Genomic DNA, 22,345 nt, shown 5'->3' on the forward strand with positions numbered 1-22,345 from the left:
ACAAAAACAATGTATGACAATAGTAAAATATAATATACAATAAATAATATGATAAAACAAAAACAATAATGGTATTTTGTGCTCGTCGGCGTCGTCTTAATTTGCATGCAATTTTTTTCTGCACGTGTTTTTTGCTGCACTAAATATTATATTCCTTAGTTATGTTTTTGTTATTTGTCATCATTTCTGACAAAGAATAAAGATTGTTAGTTAGCACTGAACTTTCTAGAACTTTATTTGCTTGTTTTGTGCACTATGCATGTCAATAAACAGAAGACAAGGGTGTTTTAGCGATTCGTTTTTAAATAAGTTAAGCTCCCCAAGAATATCAAGAAATGAATATAAACGTATTATAGTAAACATAGATAGGTGTATCAGTTATACGGTAACATTCTGTTAACTAAAAAACAATTAATCATGACAACAACGCAAGTATTTTAATGAAAACAAATCATCCTTTCCATCTCATTTAACACTCCATAAAACATTTTCATGAACTCTTTTCTTGGCTATGTATCCTATGGGATCCACATTCTGATCTATTTTTTTCTCGTGAAATAGTACACGGGTAAAACTTCTTTACCAAATTTTTCGTTCTGAATAATAAAGTTTGATTAAAACAAAACAAACATTTTCGTTTGAGATTCTGAAGCCTTTTCATACATCAAATGTGTAAACAATTTTTTGTTCATTCTGCCAAGACAAACGTTATTCAAAAATATTTTGAATATGTCCAAATGTTTGTGAACAAACAATTATTAGATTTTACTTCCTGGGGCTTCATCTCTTATGATGTACCAGAGACAGATAACATTGTCGAAAAACTAATATGAAAGTCTGGGCATTTACAAGGCTTACTACCTGTCGTTGACTGGTTTAAATAACCGATTTACACCCTGTCTAACCACGATGTTAAACGTTACACATAACCCATCCAATTATCATAAAGAGTCCTGTAAATCATTTCACTTAATCCATATTACCATGCGAGTATATTCAATAAGGAAATTCAGAGGTTTAAAAAAAAAAAAAAATCCTAATAGACTATTAAACTAAACCAATTATTTTTTTCTGTATCGTATTATTAGCGCTTGGAAGTTGTAAAGTTTTGTATTTTTTTATTTACTGCGCGTGTGACGTCTCAAGTTCTCTTCCGCTTCTTCTCGGTTAGTTCTGCCGATTGGTCCGTTGACGATAAGTAAACCAAAAAAATTCCGTATTTCTCTTATCATCGGTTGATTCATATGAACTAGTAACGTCGTTCAAAGTTGTTCGTTTTTATTGAAATAAAAATTTATATATTTTTAAGAAACTTTGCCGTATAATTCTGTACCTCAGAGGCAGATGGATGTAAATCCAGAATTTTATGAAATGACATTTCGATTTTCGTATTTAATTTCTGATCATGTCCATTGATTTGGAGGAAATTTAAGTCTTATAATGAATGAACCAATGCATTGAGATACTGAATATACAAATTAATGTTATAAATGATTAGAAATCATTTAGAGAAAGTATATTATTTAGGCTTGTGTTGAACATTTGACGTTTGGATTTGTATCCGTCTGCCTCTGAGGTACAGAATTTAATGCTTTTATTTTTACCGCGCGTAAGAAAACATTTTTGTATCCAATTTCCCGTAGGGCTGAAGTTCCTCATTAAAAAAAACTGTATTTTACGAAAAATTTCACAAGATTCCGTTGTTATGATCTATTCACCGTAGCAATATTTAATATTAATTTTAAGTATTCACCATTTTCTTATTTGCAAAATAAGCATGTTAGGCATGTTAATACTGAATTAAAATATATATTGTATTTATCAAAACTAACCTCCGTGAATTATTTCTGTATGTAAAGAAATAGCGAACGCATGATTTACTCTCTTCGTATTGACAATAATAAATATTTTAGTGTTAAAAGGGTTTGGTTTATTTATGTCTTGAAAATTTGAACTTATAATGTTTGTTTGTATTGTTTCAGGAATTTTGACAGTTAACGTTAGTGTTCTACTCTTGAGTTTGGCTTCGCCCGACGAATCTAGTTTGGTAAGTTTTTTTACACTCAACTAACTAAAGCTAACATGAGGGGAAGCGTATAACATGTCGATTTTCCGTTTTGTTACTCTTTAAGGGTTTCTGATTTATTATATTTTACGTAAGATTTCGCCTTTATTTTATTCGCATTATATCGTTACTTTTGTTGCAACGGAGATGGAAAACATTTTTAAAAAGTAATTATGGAAGTTTAGGCATTTGTTTATTTACAATATTTTGAGTTTGTCCAAATATTTGTAGACAAGGACTGGATTCAACTCCCTGGGGAGCTGTTTACATTAACATATTACAACAAAGATGAAGAACATTTAAGAAAATTACATTTTCAGGCGTTGCCTAGTATGTAGGTGAAATAATTCAATTAGATGAATCTCATCCGCATAAATAAAGGTTTCAGCTCTTTAACTTCACAAACATCAACAGGTGAAAGAATTGAAGGAATATAGATGTTCAAATATAGGCAGAATGGTGAATGTTACACAGTGTGTAAAGTGGCCACTTAAACCAGCCATTGACAGGTCATAAGCCCTGTAGATGCCTAGACTTCCATTTTACCTTTTCTTAAATGTTCTTCATCTTTTTTGTAATATGTTAATTTATTTATTTTACTAACATATATACGGCACACATTGCCTTTCACATTGCAAAAAATACATATTTAGTGGAAATAAACACTTCAAATATTAATATAACAAAACAAAATTGTGTTACAGCAATTTCTAAATCGATAAGTGTATTTTAAAAAATTAAAAGGTTGGAACAGGTTTTAAAAAAAGTTAAGTATATCTTTAAACATGCATATATGTAGATTAATTTAAAAAAAGGTTGAAAATGTAATTCTTCAAATTGTTTTTTTTTATGTTAAAAAATAATAATTCAATTAAATATAAACATGCATATATCCAACTATTGCATATTTCAATATGCAATAGTTGGATGGGGAGGGGCTTATAACGCTCATCTTATACCCTTAAAAGTTCTACAGAAAAAAATCATTAAAATATTACTTAATAAACCATCCTTGTTCTCAACTACCGAACTATTAAAAAAATTTAATGTTTTAAGAGTGGAGGATATCTACGGAAAGTGTTGTATGCTCCAGGTGCATAAGGAGAGCCTCCCATCAGACCGTATTACGGAAAGGTTAAGAACAGGATGCCTTGCTCTACAGAGAACTAAAACTACCACAGCCAAAAATCATTATACTTACATAGGACGGAAGCTTTTCAATAATTTACCACAAAATCAACGTCAAGAAATAAATTACGGAAAATTTAAGCATAAATTAAAGAAAAGCTTCTTGACATAATTAACATTAACTGTATTTTGAAAATGGAGATGTATGTTTAAGATATGCCTGTGTTTATAAATTTATAAATTTTGTGTTTTTATTTTAATATTTTTTAGTGTTATATTTTCTCAATTTTTTAAAAATTGTTTAATTTTTTATTTATTCTATTATTATTTTGTTTTGCATTTTTTGTTTCTTTTTTATGTTATTTTGTAAACTTGCCAAACACAAGAGCCAGACTCTTTTTTGGCAAGTTCAACCTTACGTGTCCCATTTTTATACTGAATGTATTGTTAATTGTTTATTTATGCTAATTATGCTAATATAAAAAAATAAGAAAAAAGTATATACAGAAAGCAAGATAAACTTTAAATATTTACAGGGCTCGTGACCTGTCGTTGCCCGGTTTAAGTGGTTACTTACACACTATTGTCGTGACCCTGTACATTCCTTGATTTTTATTTATTTATTTATTTTACAGAAACAAGCAGTCGAAAATGATATAATGACATAAAAAGATTCGGTTTAAGGACAGACGAACGAAGTTTCTAAATAAAAATAATACGTTTTAAATTGTGGTACAACAAAATGGTGTGTTTGTATATTTGTATGAGAGTAAGTGTATATGTGTGTTTGTGTGTATGTGGGAGTAAGTGTTCAGGTATGTGTAAGTATGAGCATCATTAAATAGGAAGTGGGATCATATTGCAGCCAGAATGAATTAGTCCTAATATATTTTTAAATAAATTAAGGGGCGTGTTAAATATATCAATAGATGAAAAAAAAACATTATGGTTACAGCGAGAACGATAGAGGAAAGATTGTTGTGCATAGTTAGTGATACAGACTGGCAGATGGAATACATATATTTATTATTATTATAGTTCATTCTCAAAAGTGTTTTACCTCTCTGTTGCAACAAGCTTAGATCTTAACAACTCCTTGGGAGGAAATCCAGCCTGTCTACAAACAGTTTTACATGCTCAAAACATTATACCGATGCATCAATAAAAAGTGTAACTTTTGTATTTATATTTTAAAATGCAATATATTTTTTATTTACGTTAAAATTATTTGTCTCACGGCTTTATTTTGGATCTTAATTAACTTTTGCTATCTCAACAATAATGAAACTATTGAAATAATGTTTTGTTAGAGGCTGCACATTAATATACTCATAATTTAATAATGTTCCTATCCGTATCCAGTGATGCTAATTTTAACGATTTTTTTTTGTTTTGTGGAAGGTTTGTGGAATTTTACGCTAAAGGTACAAGAACAATGAAATATCGTGGTGTAGGACCACCTTCAAACCCAATATTTTATGTTCGCCCGGACCCTGGACCTCAAGAATGGTAGGGATTTATCTCCACTCAACCTCCCTTTTTAAGATTTTTATTTATGTTGCCATCGAATAAAAAAAACTCACTAATTAATCTATTTCACACAAACAACCCTAGGTATTTTTATGTGCCCGGGCACAGAAATTAACTTAATAATTCAAAATTATGTATTAATTCATAGAACTATATTTTAGTACTAAATTTATTTATGCCATTATTTCAGTTGACATTCTAGTCCACATTTTACATTTCTTAATTTTATTTATTCATACAAATACATACATGTTACAAAAAAAACAATAATGACGTCTCCCAAATTTTATGAGGCCAAAGGCCCTTTGTTGAGTTGGGATACAACATAATGGAAAGTGGAAGCACGTACATAATTTTTAAAATATATTTTTTTAAATCTTTGTTGCTCTCCATATGTGTATTTTTTTTATGTTTATATTATTTATGTCCCGAATCGAGTTGTTGTAATTCCTGTGAATGTAATTCAATATATTATACCTGTAAAATACTTTGTGTTATATGATTTATAAATAAAAAAAAGCAAAAATAAAATTGAATAATATTACATAAACATACAAATATTTCAAAAGGCATCTGGACAACACGCTTAATCGTTTATAAATCTATGCAATATTTCGCAGCAGTCTCCTGCAATGGTCTCTTCCCTTAGACAAATCCAGACTCGTACACTCCTCCTGAAAATGGCTTTCGTTTTGGAGAACTATTGTTTCGAGTATTAAATTAAATGGGTGCGATGGTTTTTACAGTCACTGTTATCAATATGTGTCTTTTTGGGGTGATCCGTGTAAGTTGTATTCGTTTCGACGTTTCGGCTATTATTACAGGAGTCATCTTCAGGGTAAACAGTGTGTTTCGTCGAAAAATATGTGTTTGTTTGCTGGCGATTTGTACCGTGTCGCAGTCGGCAGTAGATACGCATACGTCCAAATAATGCAGCAGCCATCTTCAGGAACATGGCTCCTGCAATGGTAAATGAAACGCCTGAACGAATCTAACTTCCACGGGATTACCGAAAATAAAACATATCTATATTATTGAAACAAAGAACGCTGGCCTTTACCGGACTAAAATATAGAAAAAAATCATTTTAAATAAATAAAAAACATTTTTGTTAAAGGCTTATCTCTTTTCTGTTCATTACTTTCCGATCTTTTTGTATTTTTCTTATTTTAGGGACAATACGTAAAAGTACAAATAACGTCTTTTAGAACGGAGGGTTGGCGCCAGTACTAATGAAATCTGATTATATCCTGAAAGCATTTCCCACTCAAATCCGAAATGAAACGGCTGGATTTTTTGTTCTTTTGGACTGATATTCTTATTCTTCCAGCTGATTTGATTACCAATTTTTTCTTACATTACTTCCGTAAATGGTGCAATAAACTGTCAACATATTAAATTTGTCCAGTCGTTTGTTGTGTTTCAATTATTTTGGCAGATTTTTAAGGTTCATAGTCCATTAATTGATGACACACACGTCCAATGATTTCTCCTGAAATATAGATCAACATCATTTTATATTGAATACAATTCGTTGTTTTTTACAAGACAAACGTGGCCTATAAAGAGACCCTAAGGTGCGTTAGTTAGCCTAGCCAGTCAGCCCAAGTTAGTCAACCCAGTCGTGAAGCGAATCATTTGCATAATGTAGTCCCAGTGCAGTTACTTCAATTCATTTATACCGCTAAGCTAGTGCTTCGGTTCCGTATATTTACTCAACATGCAATAAATACACCCTTGAAACACCCATACCGTTTCTTCTGTCAACGTCCATTTGGGGTAGGAACAACCCCCACAACCTCACAACTACTTAAATCATACACATTTTTTTTCTAATATTGAATAAGCTGATCACTCTGTTAACAGCTATTAGCATATTGTTTGTACAAAACAATGACTGGTATGCAAATTTAAACGACAGAAGAGTTGTCCAACTGAGATCACAAACAGGTTGTTTATAAAGGCATTACAGAATCGGAAATGTGGACTAGAATGTCAACTATTAATTGGATATTGCTTTACGGGATTCTAGTTTAAAGTACTTAGGACTTAATATACGACAAATAAGCGAAAATAATGGAACAAGTCCAAAATTATCGTTTTTGAAGTTAAGTATTTATTAATGTTCCCCCGCGTCCAGGCTGACGAAGAATACAGTTATGTATGTGAAATAGAACTAGATCCCTGGACAAGTATTATCTACCCGATATCTGCTCTCAGTTAAAAATCCTAAATAAGGAAATCGAGTGGAGATAAGTCCGCCTCGTCGTGAAGTTATTGGCGCGTTTGCCTACCATTCTTGAGGTCCTGGGTACGATTCCTGGGAAGGTGGACGTGAAGTATTGATTTTAGGGTTTGTTTCACTGTGGTGAAACGGTCTGTTGCGAAACAATGGTTCCTGGACCCGAAGCGTAAAACTGATCAACTTAGTTACTATGACAGATGACGATGCAAATGATGGATGCAGAAAACAAATAAGACCGATAAAGACATGGGATGACCAAATTTAAAAAATGCCTGCAGATAGGCAAGTCAAAAGTGTAAATAATCGACGTGTGTGCATAAAAAGATTTAAGAATGTAGAAAAAACTAGGTCTGTATGCAAAGACAGAATGATACGGGGGTTCTATCCTCTCTGCCTACTTTTATGGGGGAACGGCGTGTCGGTTTATTTGGTTACGTTTATTTATAATTTACACTTCAGCTTTTTAACAGATATCGTTCCGAAACATGAGGTTTAACAAATTATACAACTGTTTTATACGAGTATCTTAATTGTGTGTAAGATAGTTTATTGGCAGAATAATGAATATTATAAAATGCTTACTTTAACTGGCCGGTCACAAGTCCTTTAAATTTTTAGACTTCCATATTCCTCAATTATGTATTTGTCCCTCTTAAGATTTGTATCTGTGGATACGAACATTGCATAAACGAATGTTTTACATGTACAAACACTATCTAGTATCTATGCAGTTACATAAAAATAAATAAATCTTTACAAAACCTTGACCAACACCAATTTGGTTGGAAGCTATTGCTTATCGGCTCGGAAGACCGCCAATGTACATACTTAAATATTTTTATTGTACAAATGCCGATGTACATATCATAAATAATTTTGATAGATTTACGGACAAATTCCATTTTAAACTATCGCCTGGTAACAGAGGACTTAATGGATTTCTATAAAACGCCGATATCACATAAGTGTCAAAAAGTGAAAGAAAATTTCATTGAAAAAGAACTCTAAATGCGTATGGAGAGAATTGCATATTAAATAGACTCCCGGGCAAAATAAAGAATAGTGATATAAATATAAATAAAGTAAAATTTGTTTTAAAAATCTTTTTCTTAAATTCTCAGTTTACTGTAAAAAAAAAGGGAAACCAAACAATTGAAAACAGTGTTTAAAAAAGTGTTTGTTTATTTTTTTATATAAATATATTATTTCGGTATCAAAAAAACTTGATTTACTTGTATTTAATTTTATTTTACTATTAGTTTATTGATATATTTAAGATTTTTTTATATTTTTATGTAAAAATTATTATGTTGTGTTACTACAAAAATATTTAAGGAGAGAAATCCCTGCAAAAAAACTGCTTTTGCAGTTTGGCGGGAATTAAATAATTGTTCAAAAGAATGCTAATGTAAAAAATTTTTTTATTTTTTAAACGTGTATTTTATACAGTAAACTCCCATTTTATTCTACCCAGTTAAACAATACTTATTTTCTTATAAAACGAATAAAGTTGATAAAATCATGTCTAAAAACATGCAATAGAAGTTATTAAAAACTATGTAATTTACTTACATATTACAACAAAGATGAAGAACATTTAAGAGAAGGTAATATAGAAGTCTAGGCATCTACAGGGCTTATGACTTTAAGTGGCCACTTTACACACTGTGTAACATTCACCATTCTGCCCATATTTGAACATCTATATTCCTTCAATTCTTTCATCTGTTGATGTTTGTGAAGTAAAAAGTTGAAACCTTTAAATCTTTCAACTCCCCAGCGAGTTAAATCCAGTCCTTGTCTACAAAAATTTGGACAAACTCAAAATATTGTATGTAATTTACTTTTTACAAAGCGTATTTAATATTTAAAAGAATAATAACGAAAATTAAGAAATTAAAAATACATACATATATTTTTGAAAACAAATATCGAGAGGTTATTTCATTAATATAATCATTCAGTGGCAAAGGAATGAGCAAAGACTAATTTAAACATTGTTTTTACTGATAACTTTCTGTATTGTACTTAACATAATTTTTGATTTAATTAAAGCAGGCGAAGTATTTATTATTTCAAAAAAACGTTTGATTTTTTTATTTTTTATTATATTTTTATTATTTATTGGCATGAAATCACACAAACGCAACGGAGAGAACTGAGCATAATTTGTCTGAAACGATTTTGTACGGAAAGTACTAAATATAATTTGTCATTATTCCGCGCGTGACGATACTTGTTGTATATATTAATTAATTGTAAATTACGCTGTAATTATTTTTGTTGGTAGATTGTTTTTGGTTACAAATAAAAACCGTTTTCGAACAAAATGATTTTGGTGTGATCACTTAATTCCTCTATTGTGTCACTGACTGTGAAATGTCAATCTTGTGACTCGGGTTATTTTGCATTTCAAACTAATTAAACGCAAATAAATTAGAAAGTTTTCAACCAGATTCAGAATGGGAGTGGTTTTTACATCCTCTGGGATAGATAACAAACATATGTAAATTTTAATTTGTGAAAGGTATTATTTGTATATTATTTTTGATTTAATCAAAACTCACAAATGATTTATTTGGTGACTATGAAATAAATTTTAAAACTAGATAGTAAATACAGACAGACCCTAAGATATATTATTTTATTTTAATATATGTATATTGTACATAATTGGATTTGCAAATGCATGATGTACTCAGCAACGGCTTCACTCGGCCGTATTTCTTCGAACATCGAAATCTTTTATATTACTCATATTATATTATATATCATTTTTTATTATTTTTATTATATTTCCCAACCATGTCACTAGAAGTCAAAATCTGCTATTTATTAAATCTTTTAAGAACAACTTTTGTTTTTAGCACCATTGTCCATAATTTGTAGATTGGTCGATTTGACACAAGACTTAGAATTTTTTGGGATATATCTTTCGGCTTTTCGTATATCTATTCGCGACTAAAACAGTGTGGGATGAAGTTGCATTGGCATGGTTTAGCTCGAAGTCTTATATCTTTATTTTTTTTTGAATATATTGTAACTGTTGTCGTTGGCTTAGGTCGTATATATAATAAATAAATAAATAAATTACTAAAAGAAAGTTCAGAGAGTATAGTTTCTTTTTACGATAATTACTTGTTATTTTATTTAACCATTTTTCACATTCAAATTGTATTGATTTTTTCGTATTATGAAAAATATTTATGCCAACCATTTTTCTTATACAAAATAAAAATATATATGTGTGTATGTTTTTTAATAAAGGTACTGGAATTATTTTTTTCCGTTTAACTTTCACATTTTACGTGGTATGTAGACAATATGCTACATCGGACATAAAAAGTTCGAAATTACAAGAAAATATGGAAAACAAGAAAAAAAATGTACTAAAATATTTTTATCCAATAATGAAAGTTGAGGAAATATTTACAACTTCAAATCATTAAAAAAAATACAAAGAAATCACCATTTAAACATTAGCAAAAAATTCTTAGAATTAAGAAAAGTCCAGAAACCGCATACGCGCAGCATACAGAAGGCGACTAAACTAGTCTTAAAGAAGTAGTTTTATGTTTGACCCATTAGTTTCTTTATAGACGTCGCTCAGTACGCAAATCCTAATTTTAATTCAGTTGAAGGTTTAGGCATAGTTATGTGTTGTGTCGTTTTTAAGTGTAGAAATACTGCTAGGACCCTATAAAAACAGGATAGGATCACATTTCATGTGTAAGTTGCAAATGTATTACTTAAAAATTTAATTGTTTTTTCCATCTGTCAGATTGTTAAAGAAATCAAAATGGACATTTTGTTAGTATTGCCAGGGTAGTCAAAATTCTTATGCTACTTTGGTCATCTAATTCTCGAACTAATGAAAATTTGACCTCTCGGAATAAACAACGCCGTGGTGAACATTTGACCGAAATTATTTTAAAAAATTAAATATTATTCAACATGACATAAAAATATCAATTTTATGTAAAAAATAATTTGTTTTATTTTTTAAGTTCAAAGTTCATTAATTTAATTACTCCTATTAAATGACCCTTAATTATCTACACTGTTGTGTCAATCGATGTTTCCGAGTGTGCAATAAAATTTTAAAGAAAGTAACAAATTGCTTTTTTTTTAATATATAATTATTTCATATTTAAGTTACGATTATATTTTTTGCGATCTGGCTATATTACGCGGTGACTTCACGCATGCGCGCGGCGAAATTGTTTTTTTTTACACATTCCGATGTATTCAAATATGATTCTACGCTCCTTCTGGACTTTTCATGGCTAAACTACACTTTTGACAGAACACGTCCAACTGACTTTTTGTTTCAAATTTTATCCAACAATTTTACCCTGGTAAAGTCACCTTAATCAAAAAAGATCGTTAAGAATAAAGAAGTTATTTGTGTTTCGTCTGTTTTATCAGATCAAGTGATAAAAAAAAATGAGTTCCGATGTTTGAGGACATTTTGAAAAAAAGTGTGAAATTTTAAAGCTTTGTGACAGTTTTTTTTAAACAAATTTTCTTGCTGGTTTTGCTGCTTATAATTTTGATTACAATTCTTCCTTCGAAATACATACATTTTCACTTCGGAACCGTTTGAAAAATCATTCTTTAATTTTAAAGAGTTGTAAGTTTACAATATTATACAATTTTTAAAAACATAGTCTTCGAGTGATAAAAATGTTTGAAATCACTTTTATACTTCGATTATTGGTATGCAGCAAAAGTCTACACTGGGCAGTGTTGGATTAATAAATAAATAAATTTAAATCATATAAAATAATGGATTAACTTTTTTCCTTTTTCAGTAATTAGGTCTATGATCCCCAATTAAATAAATTATCATAATATTACTCCTTTTAGTTTTCCATCACTAGAATTACACGTAAACTAGATTATTCGAATAATAACTCACTTCATATTTCCGACCTTGAAGCCAGAACTAAATTATAAATCAAACTAACGCCACCCCCAACAGAAAAATGGGGTCAAGTATATTTCCATTCCGGAAGTAGGTGTAACATTTTGTTTCCCTATCATTCTATAAAAAGGAATTTCATAATATATAATTCAGTATTAATGCCCCGAGAAAATCAATACACTCCGACTTTTACAACATTTTCCGATGTATTTTTTGTCAAGAAGTTCAGATTACTTTATTTATTTACGTTATTATGGATCAATAACGATTACAGATAAATGGACACACATGGGTTACACATGGTGAATAGACCCATTGGCATTTATAATTGTTCACGACATACAGCAAAGTGTACAATAGTTATTTCATAAAAAGGTGAATAAATTTTAAAATCTAACGAAACCAGTTTAAAAATAATAAAAGAAGAAAAAAATACTTTCGGAAAAAGAGAGCTTAAATTTTTAAAAATTGAAAAGTTGTAAGAAACTAGTGGACCCGACAGACGTTGTCGTGCCCGAACGTTGGCTTGCCTGCTATAAGCTTGGAAAAAGACTTTTCATTGATAATTAGGTACCTAGGTACTTGTACCCCTCACTGCATGTCAATTTGTGATCAATCAAATACACATGGTCAGCACAATCACCTTTTTTAAATTATAATTTATATTTTTCTAATAAACTAAGGTGATCAGTCATAGGCAAAATATTAACAATAATAATAATAAATATTTATTTACCATAATATTCAATGTGATAAATACACGACGGACCTGTTGCCACTAGCAATTTTTTATAGTCTGACCTAAAATAAATAAAAATATAATCACAATAAAAATATAAAAAGTTTTTAAAAAAAACTAATAAATAAAAAATGTGTTTTTTGTGGGGCAAAAAAAATTTCAAGTCAACCATGTTGAAAATAGATCCCGAGACCTCTTGCGTGGCAGACGAACGTACTGACTCCATTAACAAAGATACTCTGATTCGTATCTGTTACGTAATACGAAATATAATATATGTCTAGAAGTGTAAAATAGAATTGAAAGAATTGCTAGAAATGAAATCATATTTTATCCAAAGCGTGTACCTAAAAGCTTTCCCTTGTGAAAGCGAATAATATTGAAATAATTTTCATTCAAAAGATGATTTGAAATTCAATAAAGCCTGGGAAATTCTCGACTGTCCTTTGTCTTAATCCAAATCAAGTGTTATTATCTCCTAAAAACTCGCTTTAACAATCGTTAAAGTTAATAAAACTAAGATTCATTGTTGACGCCTCGATAATTTATGCATTGGAAATTTGAAAACTCGGTCTTGTATTAAGTTAGTTGTGGAATAAAATTTAAATAAAAATAATATAACTTCTGTTGTTTTTGTTAACGAAATCGCCCTTTTAAAATTTGATTAAATGATTTTATGATTATCTATTTAGATTTAACTATTAGTTGTTTTAGATTTTAAGCGAATCAGATTGAGTTATTGCACGCATATTTACCGAATCAATTATTTATTGTATGTATAAGCTCGACGGATAATTGACATTCGCTTTGAAGAACTTCTTTGATTATCGTAAATAATGTAAATAACGTTGTTTTTAACGTCATTTAATGTAGGTACATTTAACGTTGTGACTTGTAATACACGTCGATGGACTCTCTCGAAATTAGTTTTTTTAATTGAGATAAATAATATTTTTTTCTTGTTGAAGTCACTATAAAAAATATGGCCATTATTTAATATAATTAACAATTCTAACAATAATCATCATCTCAGGAGAACAGTTATTAGTTTCATGTAACACAGATCTCAGGATCCTTTCAAAATATGAAAAAAAACAATGTTAGAAAAACGTTTGAATTGGTTGATATTTTCGCTGGAATACCTCGGGGCACATTACTATCACCACCGCTCTTTACAGTTTTTAAGTTTTAACCGATTCTCATTTATTAGATTGGACAAACGCATTTAAAACTATGTTTTTCAATAAACTAGGCAACTTTATAAGTATCTTTAAATTGATTGTTAAATAGTACTGAATCTAACTTTAGGGGATTTTATCAACTTTATTACTTAAAGTAATTTTGTTAGTGTTTTATTTTTTCCAGAAATACGAAGTAGAATTCCTTCTTCAACAACAATGGTTCGACCCACGCCTTCGCTACTCCAATCAGTCACAGTACGAGTTTCTGAATGCCATCCATCATCACGAGGATATCTGGCTCCCGGACACGTACTTCATCATGCATGGAGACTTCAAGGATCCCATCATTCCCATGCACTTTGCCCTGAGGATATACAGAAACGGAACCATAAACTACCTGATGAGGAGACATCTCATACTCTCTTGCCAGGGGAGACTTAACATATTCCCATTTGATGATCCGCTCTGCTCATTTGCCTTAGAAAGCAGTAAGTCAAAAGTTGTATCAAATCAAATAACTCTCGAAGACCGTTGGGCTTAAAAATAAACTAAAATAAACGTTTTATTTACTGAACAATATTTTAAATTGCCATATTTTAAATGTTTGTAGACAAATACATTTGTAGAATTAACAAGATGGACAGAAAAATAGGAAATCTTATTGTTTTCTATACTGTATCGTTGAGTAGGCAGAAATTTGAAATTCTAGAATGGACAAAGTGAAAATTTATCAAGATACGCAAAATAATATTTGTTTTTGTCCACATTTATTTATTTTTTTGGGATGCTAGTATGTTCGTTTATATTTTATTGTTATTTTTTCAGTATCGTACGAGCAGTCGGCAATCACATACGTATGGAAGAATGACGAAGATACCCTTAGAAAATCTCCATCACTTACAACCCTCAATGCTTATCTTATTCAGAACCAGACAATAGCGTGTCCCATAAAAGCTAGCTGGAGAGGTTAGAATCCAATATACTTCTTTGATTTTTTCTTTACTTTACTATCTAATTTAAGTACTAATAGAAATTGTAAAGCGGAGTAAAATGAAAACCTGTTAATCGCATTTTTCTGATATAACATATTGCATCGCGTTAAAAGTTCATCCAGAAGGCTACCAGGTAATTGAGTTTTGAAAATTGTACCATCGATTTTCAAGACGAATATTTCAGCGCATATTTATGTATTCATGTTATTATTTCAATGAGATTAATTCATAGGAATTTTCGGATAAATCGAAAAAAAATCATATCAGTTATTGGATTCAGATATATCTGCACTTTTTTTTTATTATTATGAGTTTATTTAAAATTTTCAAATAATCTTTGGTAAAGAAATAAGAAAACTTCACGATTTTAAATAAGGGAAATTAAGTATAAAAATAAAACAATTTTTACTTCTGATTGACTTTCGCGATTTATTATTAATGGTCATGTTATTATGAGGCAGATTAATGTAAACCATAACTACTCTAAATTATCGATTTAAAACTGAATATTCCATACCAATAAAATTAATTAAATAATAACTACATAAAATTGTACGGGAAGGTATTTTAAAACGACTTATTGACGAGTTTTTACAAGTGTTTTTACAAAGAGGTAAATACAAATAATGTCACTACCTAACGAAAAAAAACCGTAATATTAAAAATGTCAAAAAAAACATTAATTTAAACAATAATACCAGTTTAAGTCAAAATAATTTTATTTGTCGATCAGACAGAAATTGTATTTTTTTTACCAAACATTGTGTTCAAATAATATAAATACGATTTTATTTTTATTCGGGATAAAATGTAATACATTTTAATGTATTGTGCGTAAATTTTATCTACTCGCTTATATTTTTACTAAAACAATTTCAATTCATTCTTAGAATGTTTGCATCTATGTCATGTTTTGTCTTAAATGTTTATTGTTTAATTTCAGATGTTTTATAATATCTTTTACAAACCCACTTATGTTTTTATTTTACTGAAATGTGTCAAGTATAAAAAGCAAATTTTGATATATATTCTTTATTTTGAAAATTGGCAGCCAGTATTTCATGTAAGATAAAACATAATTTATACTTTTAAAAGCTTTCTAAGCGCATGATCTCTAAAAGCTAATCAAAGAGCATTGATATTCAATTTGCACCAGGTATTTTAAAATATCTGTTGAAACGAATTGGAAAATACCACTAGGGTTTTTTTCCGTTCATGGCAGTGGTCTTTAGTGAAACGCTGAACGCAAACCATGAAAATTTAATTGAGTATTTTTTATATTTTTTATTTTGATTCAGCTAAAAGCATTATTTTTTTAGAGGGAATTTTATAACTATAAATTTATTCTCCTCTTTGTTTAATAAAGTATTCAAGGAAAACTTTAACTACAATAATTTTATTATAAGCTTTATATTCCCTTATTCTCATTTAATTTCTTCCTATTTTTTCATTTCAATCTGTCTTTTCCCAATTCCCTTGTAGGAATTTCAGTTCTCGTTTGTATGTACTAAGTAAATGTTCATCTGTATTTGCACAGTTAGTAAACTCAATTGCAAAATGTTGTGGTATTGATTGTCGTTTTGCTCACTTTTTCGATTCGACCTTTCGTTTTGCAACAAACCCTACTTTGCATACAAATCGTTTAAAGTTAATACAAATAATTTTATGGCTTCTAAATTCATAAATGCTTTTTAATTGTAGGTCTACCTTAACTATAAAATCCACGAGTATATAGGTACTTAGATATTTAATCGCGTTCTGCTTTCTTAGATCACTTTTATCTTTTTCACTTGTATAGTAAACATATTTCATAGATTTATAAACAAAAATTACACCATACTCAAAAATATCAGAACACGATGAATACAAAGAGAATTCTAATTATTTTCTAGGTAACTCTTATGAAAAATAAATCTAATAATAATAATGAGTCAGTGTATACCTAATGTTCCAAGCAAATCAATAAGTTGGTTTGATAATACGGTTCATATAACGCTTTAATTATAATAGTTTTGGTAACTTTAGCGATCAATTTTACTAAAACCAAAAAGAGTATCTACATTTATTGAGTAAAATCGTGTACGATATTTTATAAATACACGTTGTCACTCTGTTGCACGTGTCATTGAAAATGTGATGTGTTGTGTTTATCTAGAATGTTTGTTGTTATAACTTATGAGAACATAAAATCTTTATTAAATGTAGATTATAAAACAGTTATACTTAAATAGTTTGGTTGCTTGTTTCCAGTAAAATTTACTACTTTAGATTGTTTCTTAATCCCGAAAGATTATATTAAAAGTCGTGATTTGAAATTTTTATAAAGTTCACCTGTCTTATTTTAAAAAAATGATTCAAACGCATTTTGACTTATTTTAATGCAGAAACTGATTACGATTTCTAATTCTCAAATACGACTACCTAAAACATATCTGTAATTGTACGTTTATTTTAAATGATAATATTTCAAAAGTAGGTTCGCAGAATTTCTCATAAACATTCATTTACTTCCAACACAATAGATTTTATATTTCATACAAATTGTCTTTCACGTCACCTACTAAAATAACTTTAAGTTTATGCTTATGACAAAAGCTTCGACAAATTTCTTTTGCGCAAAATTACATTACGTTGCGCTTAAGGTGTATATAACAGAAATATATTGATTAAACATTTGGGTTATCAGCTCTTAGAAAAGAAAGCTTTTTTATAAATTTTGGTCTCATGTGTAGTTGATCTTCACGGAGATAATATAAAAATTGATTTCATTCGATTTCGATAAAATGTTAAAGGTAGATAAACATACGCATTTTTACAAGCAGCGGATGCCCTGTCCTTTTTGCTGAATGATGAAGCACAGGAGTGTAGTCTTTGCCAAAGACGGTTTGAGGAACAAGGTACTTCATTATTAGCTGTACATAAAAATAAATTATGAATAATTCAATGTCCTAAAACCGTTAAATATACATTCAAAAATCCCTCGATTTGGAACAAATAAAAATATTGAATGAAATTTTTCAAAAATGTGCTGTCCCTATGGCACTTGTACAACCATTTTACTTAAGTAAAGATGAACATTTACTTATGCATATTTTATGTACATATATTTATATCATTACAGTACCTACTCTACTCATACAAATTAGTTTGCCAATCAAATAATATAGTATGAACTATTTAGAAAATATGTCTTAATTTTCAATTGTCGATAAATGGTAAAAAAAATAATGTACCTGCCTACTAAAGATTTTATTTTAACTCAACGTTATAACCTGCCACTTTTTCAATTTATTAAAGCATAGGTTTCTACTTATATATATTTTTTAAATAAGTAGTGGCATATGATACCATACATACGGCATACATAGCGTACATGCATAAATACGAGTAGGCACCTATACCTTATAATAATTATTGTAAATCAAACATTATTTTTTAAGTATTTTTAAAAAGATTGATGTTGTGTATCGCTGGCCATAAGTATTGGCCAGGACTTTCCACAGCATTGAAAACAGTTTTTTTAGTCTTTTTATTTTACTAAAAAGTTGTCATGTAAATAGACATAAACCATCACCACATAATCTTATGCCCACTTTGACTAACAATAATCTGCTTCCAGCGCTAGAAAAGTTATTTAAATTCTAGAAATATATACAAGAAAGTATTATATTAGCACATATGTACATCAACTATGCAGATTTCTTTGAACTTTTACACACAAGAAAATAGACATACAAATACAAATAATAAGTTCATGTTAAAATCAAAAACTTGTGATTTTAATGTTTATTTTTTACTTAATGTGTATATGTTTTTTGTGTGTTAAGTTTTAATGTAAATACATAATATTTTTATTCATATATATATTTTATTTCAATTATACCAGGGTATATTGATTAACTTGGTAGTACTTCTAATATTTTTAACCCAACACTTACTTTTTTATTTTAGTACACTGTATCTTCCACAGATTGATAGTCTTCCGTGCCCGATTTCCCTGTTTTTTCCCTCCTGTTATCAATTCCATTTCCTTTGTGATTTTCTATCCTTTCCTCTGTGTATTGTCTTTGTACCTTGATGTGTCTGTATACAGGGAACTACAGCTGTCTGAAGGTGGATTTGATCTTCACGAGAGATCGAGCCTTTTACTTCACGACAGTTTTCATCCCCGGAATCATCCTTGTGACTTCGTCTTTTATAACATTTTGGCTAGAATGGAATGCAGTTCCGGCAAGATCGATGATAGGTAACGCCAGGTCCATTCTTGGATGGAATGCCCAGAATTCAACTAGCTTTCATTCTCATCCTAATATATTCATTTAAATAGGTCCATCGCCATCGCCTGACTAGCACGCTCCGATTATTTAAATGAATGGGGAGAGTTTATGTATTTTAGACGTTTGTTTTTTATTTTATTTGTAATAATTTGACCACCTGAAACTTTGATTAGTTATATTGATTGCTACACTCAATGTATCTAAATTGACGAATTATTCCAACTGAAATTTTATTTAATCATTTCTTATTTAAACAACTCTTGATTAAAATAGAACTGCAGTTTGAATAATTGAAATGTTTAATCAGTAATTAATAATAGCACCGTTGAAAGTAATTCTCAATCTTGCTTCTTAAACTAGTGCAATGAGACACGGCAAACAATATGATGTTTAACCCATGGTAAATTATTATTCTTAAGACCAAATGCTCCAAAAAAGATAAATGTAATCAGAATATTAAAGTTTAATATTTTTTGCGCTTTTGTCAAAATGGAGCCATATGTGGTTTTATCTAACTTTTTTCATGCAACATATTTTGTCCATTTTGACAAAAACGAAACAATAATAATTATTGAACTTTAAAATTTACTTTAACCTTTTTGTGGTGCAATTAGTTACAAATATGTTGACAAAGTTTCTTGTGGTATTATTAATGTAATATTATTTAGTACTCTAATTCATAATTATGTAATTAAAACCAGCACACTTTTCACATTAATGTTTTAAATTGAATTTATTTAGAAGTCACCTGATTTATTATCCTTGCTTGCTACTATAGGAAATTACAGCTGCCTAAAGGTGGACCTAATATTCACAAGAGACAGGTCCTTTTACTTCACCACTGTGTTCATACCTGGCATCATCTTAGTAACGTCTTCATTCATCACATTTTGGTTGGAGTGGAATGCTGTCCCAGCCAGGGTCATGATAGGTATGCCGACAACTAACAAATTCACAAAGAATCTAATTTAATTCATTGAATTTATCAGAGAATGGAGCATTAACATATTAAATACAGTAAGTCATTATAATGTGTCATATTGGCTCCTTAATCTGCTTCCTCAGGGCCAGGATTTAAAATTATTTTCATGAAATGTCTGGTTGGATTTAGTAGTCCACTAAAAATCTGCCTGAGAAATGTTGAAGGGTGTTGAAACACTTTATTCCTATAATGATTGACACCTATGAGATAGAAAATTGATTTACATTATAATCAATATAGATAGGTAAGCATTGTTAGATAAATTGAACATTTTATGATGTCTCAAAAATTAGTACATCTGCTCTAAGTAGAAATATAATAACACAAATAATAATTATGTGAGAGAGGAAAACAGGCATACAGATCCGAAATGAGTTAAATATGGATTGCGAATGTGTTATAAAAATTAAATGATTTTTATATGGGTATGGGTAAAAATAAAAAAAGGTTAAATTTTCTGTTTTTCTTTCCGCGCAGATTTCTTAATTTCAATGCTAGTTTTTGTTGGATAGATAATATTTTCTATTTATTTATTTTTTAAATAACAACAGTTATATGAAAAAGCAAATGTACAAGAAACTGAAAAAAAGAACAGAAAACTATGTCAACAAACAAGGGCAATAAAATAATGGTAAACAATATATTCATAAACACAATCAACAAATAAGACTTTGAGCTAATCCATGCCAACCCATCATCATACCATACTGTGTTAATGGTGAAGAAATCTACAAAAAGCCGAAAGATCTATCCCAAAGAATTACAAGTTGTATGACGAATTGACTAATTTTCACATTATAGACATTGCGTCATAAAGTCAAAAGTTGTTCTTAGAAGATTTGATAAATAGCAGATTTTGTCTCCTGGTGACACAGTTGGGAACATTAAAAAAAATTGATTGCAACAGAGATGGGACATCACTTATAGCATTGAGAATATTGAAAACGCATGTAAGGTCCATCTCCATTCTGCATTTCTCCAATGACGACAGATTGAGAGATAAATACTTAGAAAGATTTTTTAACCCATTTTTTATCAGCACAATAAATAATAATGAGCGCTTGACCAGACATCAGGAATTTTGTTTAAATCCTGGATAAAACAGATTTATGCTTTATAATAAGAAATATTTTATTATAATTGTTTTTCTTGCTCAATTTGCCAAATAATAATCAGCTTGTTTTAAATGTTATTGTTATTGATAAACCCACCACAAATATATTTCTAGTGTTCAGAAAAACAAATAAATAGGTTTTGAAACCATCAAACAATTTTATATTTGAAAGTTTGTGTTAAGTAAAGTACTAGAGTACTTAACTATTTATTTATTCTAATAAAAGAAAGTTAAACTCTAAAGAAATAAATATTATATCAAATGGTAAAATTATTAACTATACTAGGTGTTACTTTTAATAATCCAAGTATCTTTTATTGAGCTACAAAATATTGCCATACATTATTACTAATTTAGAAAACAGTTTTTATTATTTAGGTTAGGGATACAACTAATACCACTGAATTCTAATTATAATTAGTTTTCTTTGAATTGTGAGCAGTTAAAAATGGTAAGATAGGTAATATTATTGCACCTACCACTTCTGTTTAGTCGTACCTAGATAATAATACTTCTTAATTCTTTATTAAAGCACATTTTCCGTTGGCATGCTATCAATCATTTTCTTAACATAATAAATAGGTACAAATAACCCTTCTTCAAAATATTGTTAAAATGTTTTGGCATGAAGCTGATTCGAAATTTCATGCATTATAAGTTATAAGCACTAATTAATAAAAGAAATCTCGTTCAGGAGCATGTTTTATGCATGTTTGTTTAAAACATTTTCATGTGTCTAAAATGCTAAATATAAATAGTTGCTTAACCATTTATAGGACACCTAGAATAAAGTGGTACCTATGTATGTACATAAACCACCAGAATTGAAGTCGATATTTGCAATAATTTTGCATTTATAAAAAGTTATATATTCATGAGAATATTGTAATGCTGGACTCTGGTAGATCAGTCTATTACTCAAATTTCCAAATGTAATATGTTTACTATCTTAAAAAATAACATATTCAATTAGGTCTTTCCAAACAAATCAAAACAAAAAATGCGTCCTATAAAGGGTTAAATTTATGTATTTAATAATAATATCTTATGAATCATGTAGGTAGGTAATTAATATATTTGTCATCATAACCTCCAGTGCATAGTGTATAGTAATATATTTGATGTGATATACCTACCCGTATAATTGACTAATGTTTTTTTTTAT

The 22,345-nt window shown here is 29.3% G+C and overlaps 1 protein-coding gene across 3 annotated transcripts in view; it reads left to right on the plus strand.

Moving 5' to 3' along the window:
* Positions 1-22,345, plus strand: part of pHCl-1 (pH-sensitive chloride channel 1) — an 88,971-nt gene that overhangs the window by 47,970 nt on the left and 18,656 nt on the right. For 2 of the 3 annotated variants that reach the window (XM_088240800.1, XM_088240798.1), the window contains exons 4-7: positions 1,983-2,047; positions 14,000-14,303; positions 14,641-14,781; positions 18,901-19,053. In XM_088240800.1, coding sequence (XP_088096926.1) covers positions 1,983-2,047; positions 14,000-14,303; positions 14,641-14,781; positions 18,901-19,053 — 663 coding nt within the window. Of the gene's footprint in view, positions 1-1,982; positions 2,048-13,999; positions 14,304-14,640; positions 14,782-18,900; positions 19,054-19,862; positions 20,016-22,345 lie in introns of all 3 variants that reach the window. The other variant, XM_088240799.1, reaches the window with a different exon arrangement.

The sequence above is a fragment of the Micrasema longulum genome, unplaced genomic scaffold (assembly GCF_059751315.1).
Source record: "Micrasema longulum isolate JH-2025_06_02 unplaced genomic scaffold, ASM5975131v1 h1tg002603l, whole genome shotgun sequence".
Lineage (NCBI taxonomy): Eukaryota > Metazoa > Arthropoda > Insecta > Trichoptera > Brachycentridae > Micrasema > Micrasema longulum.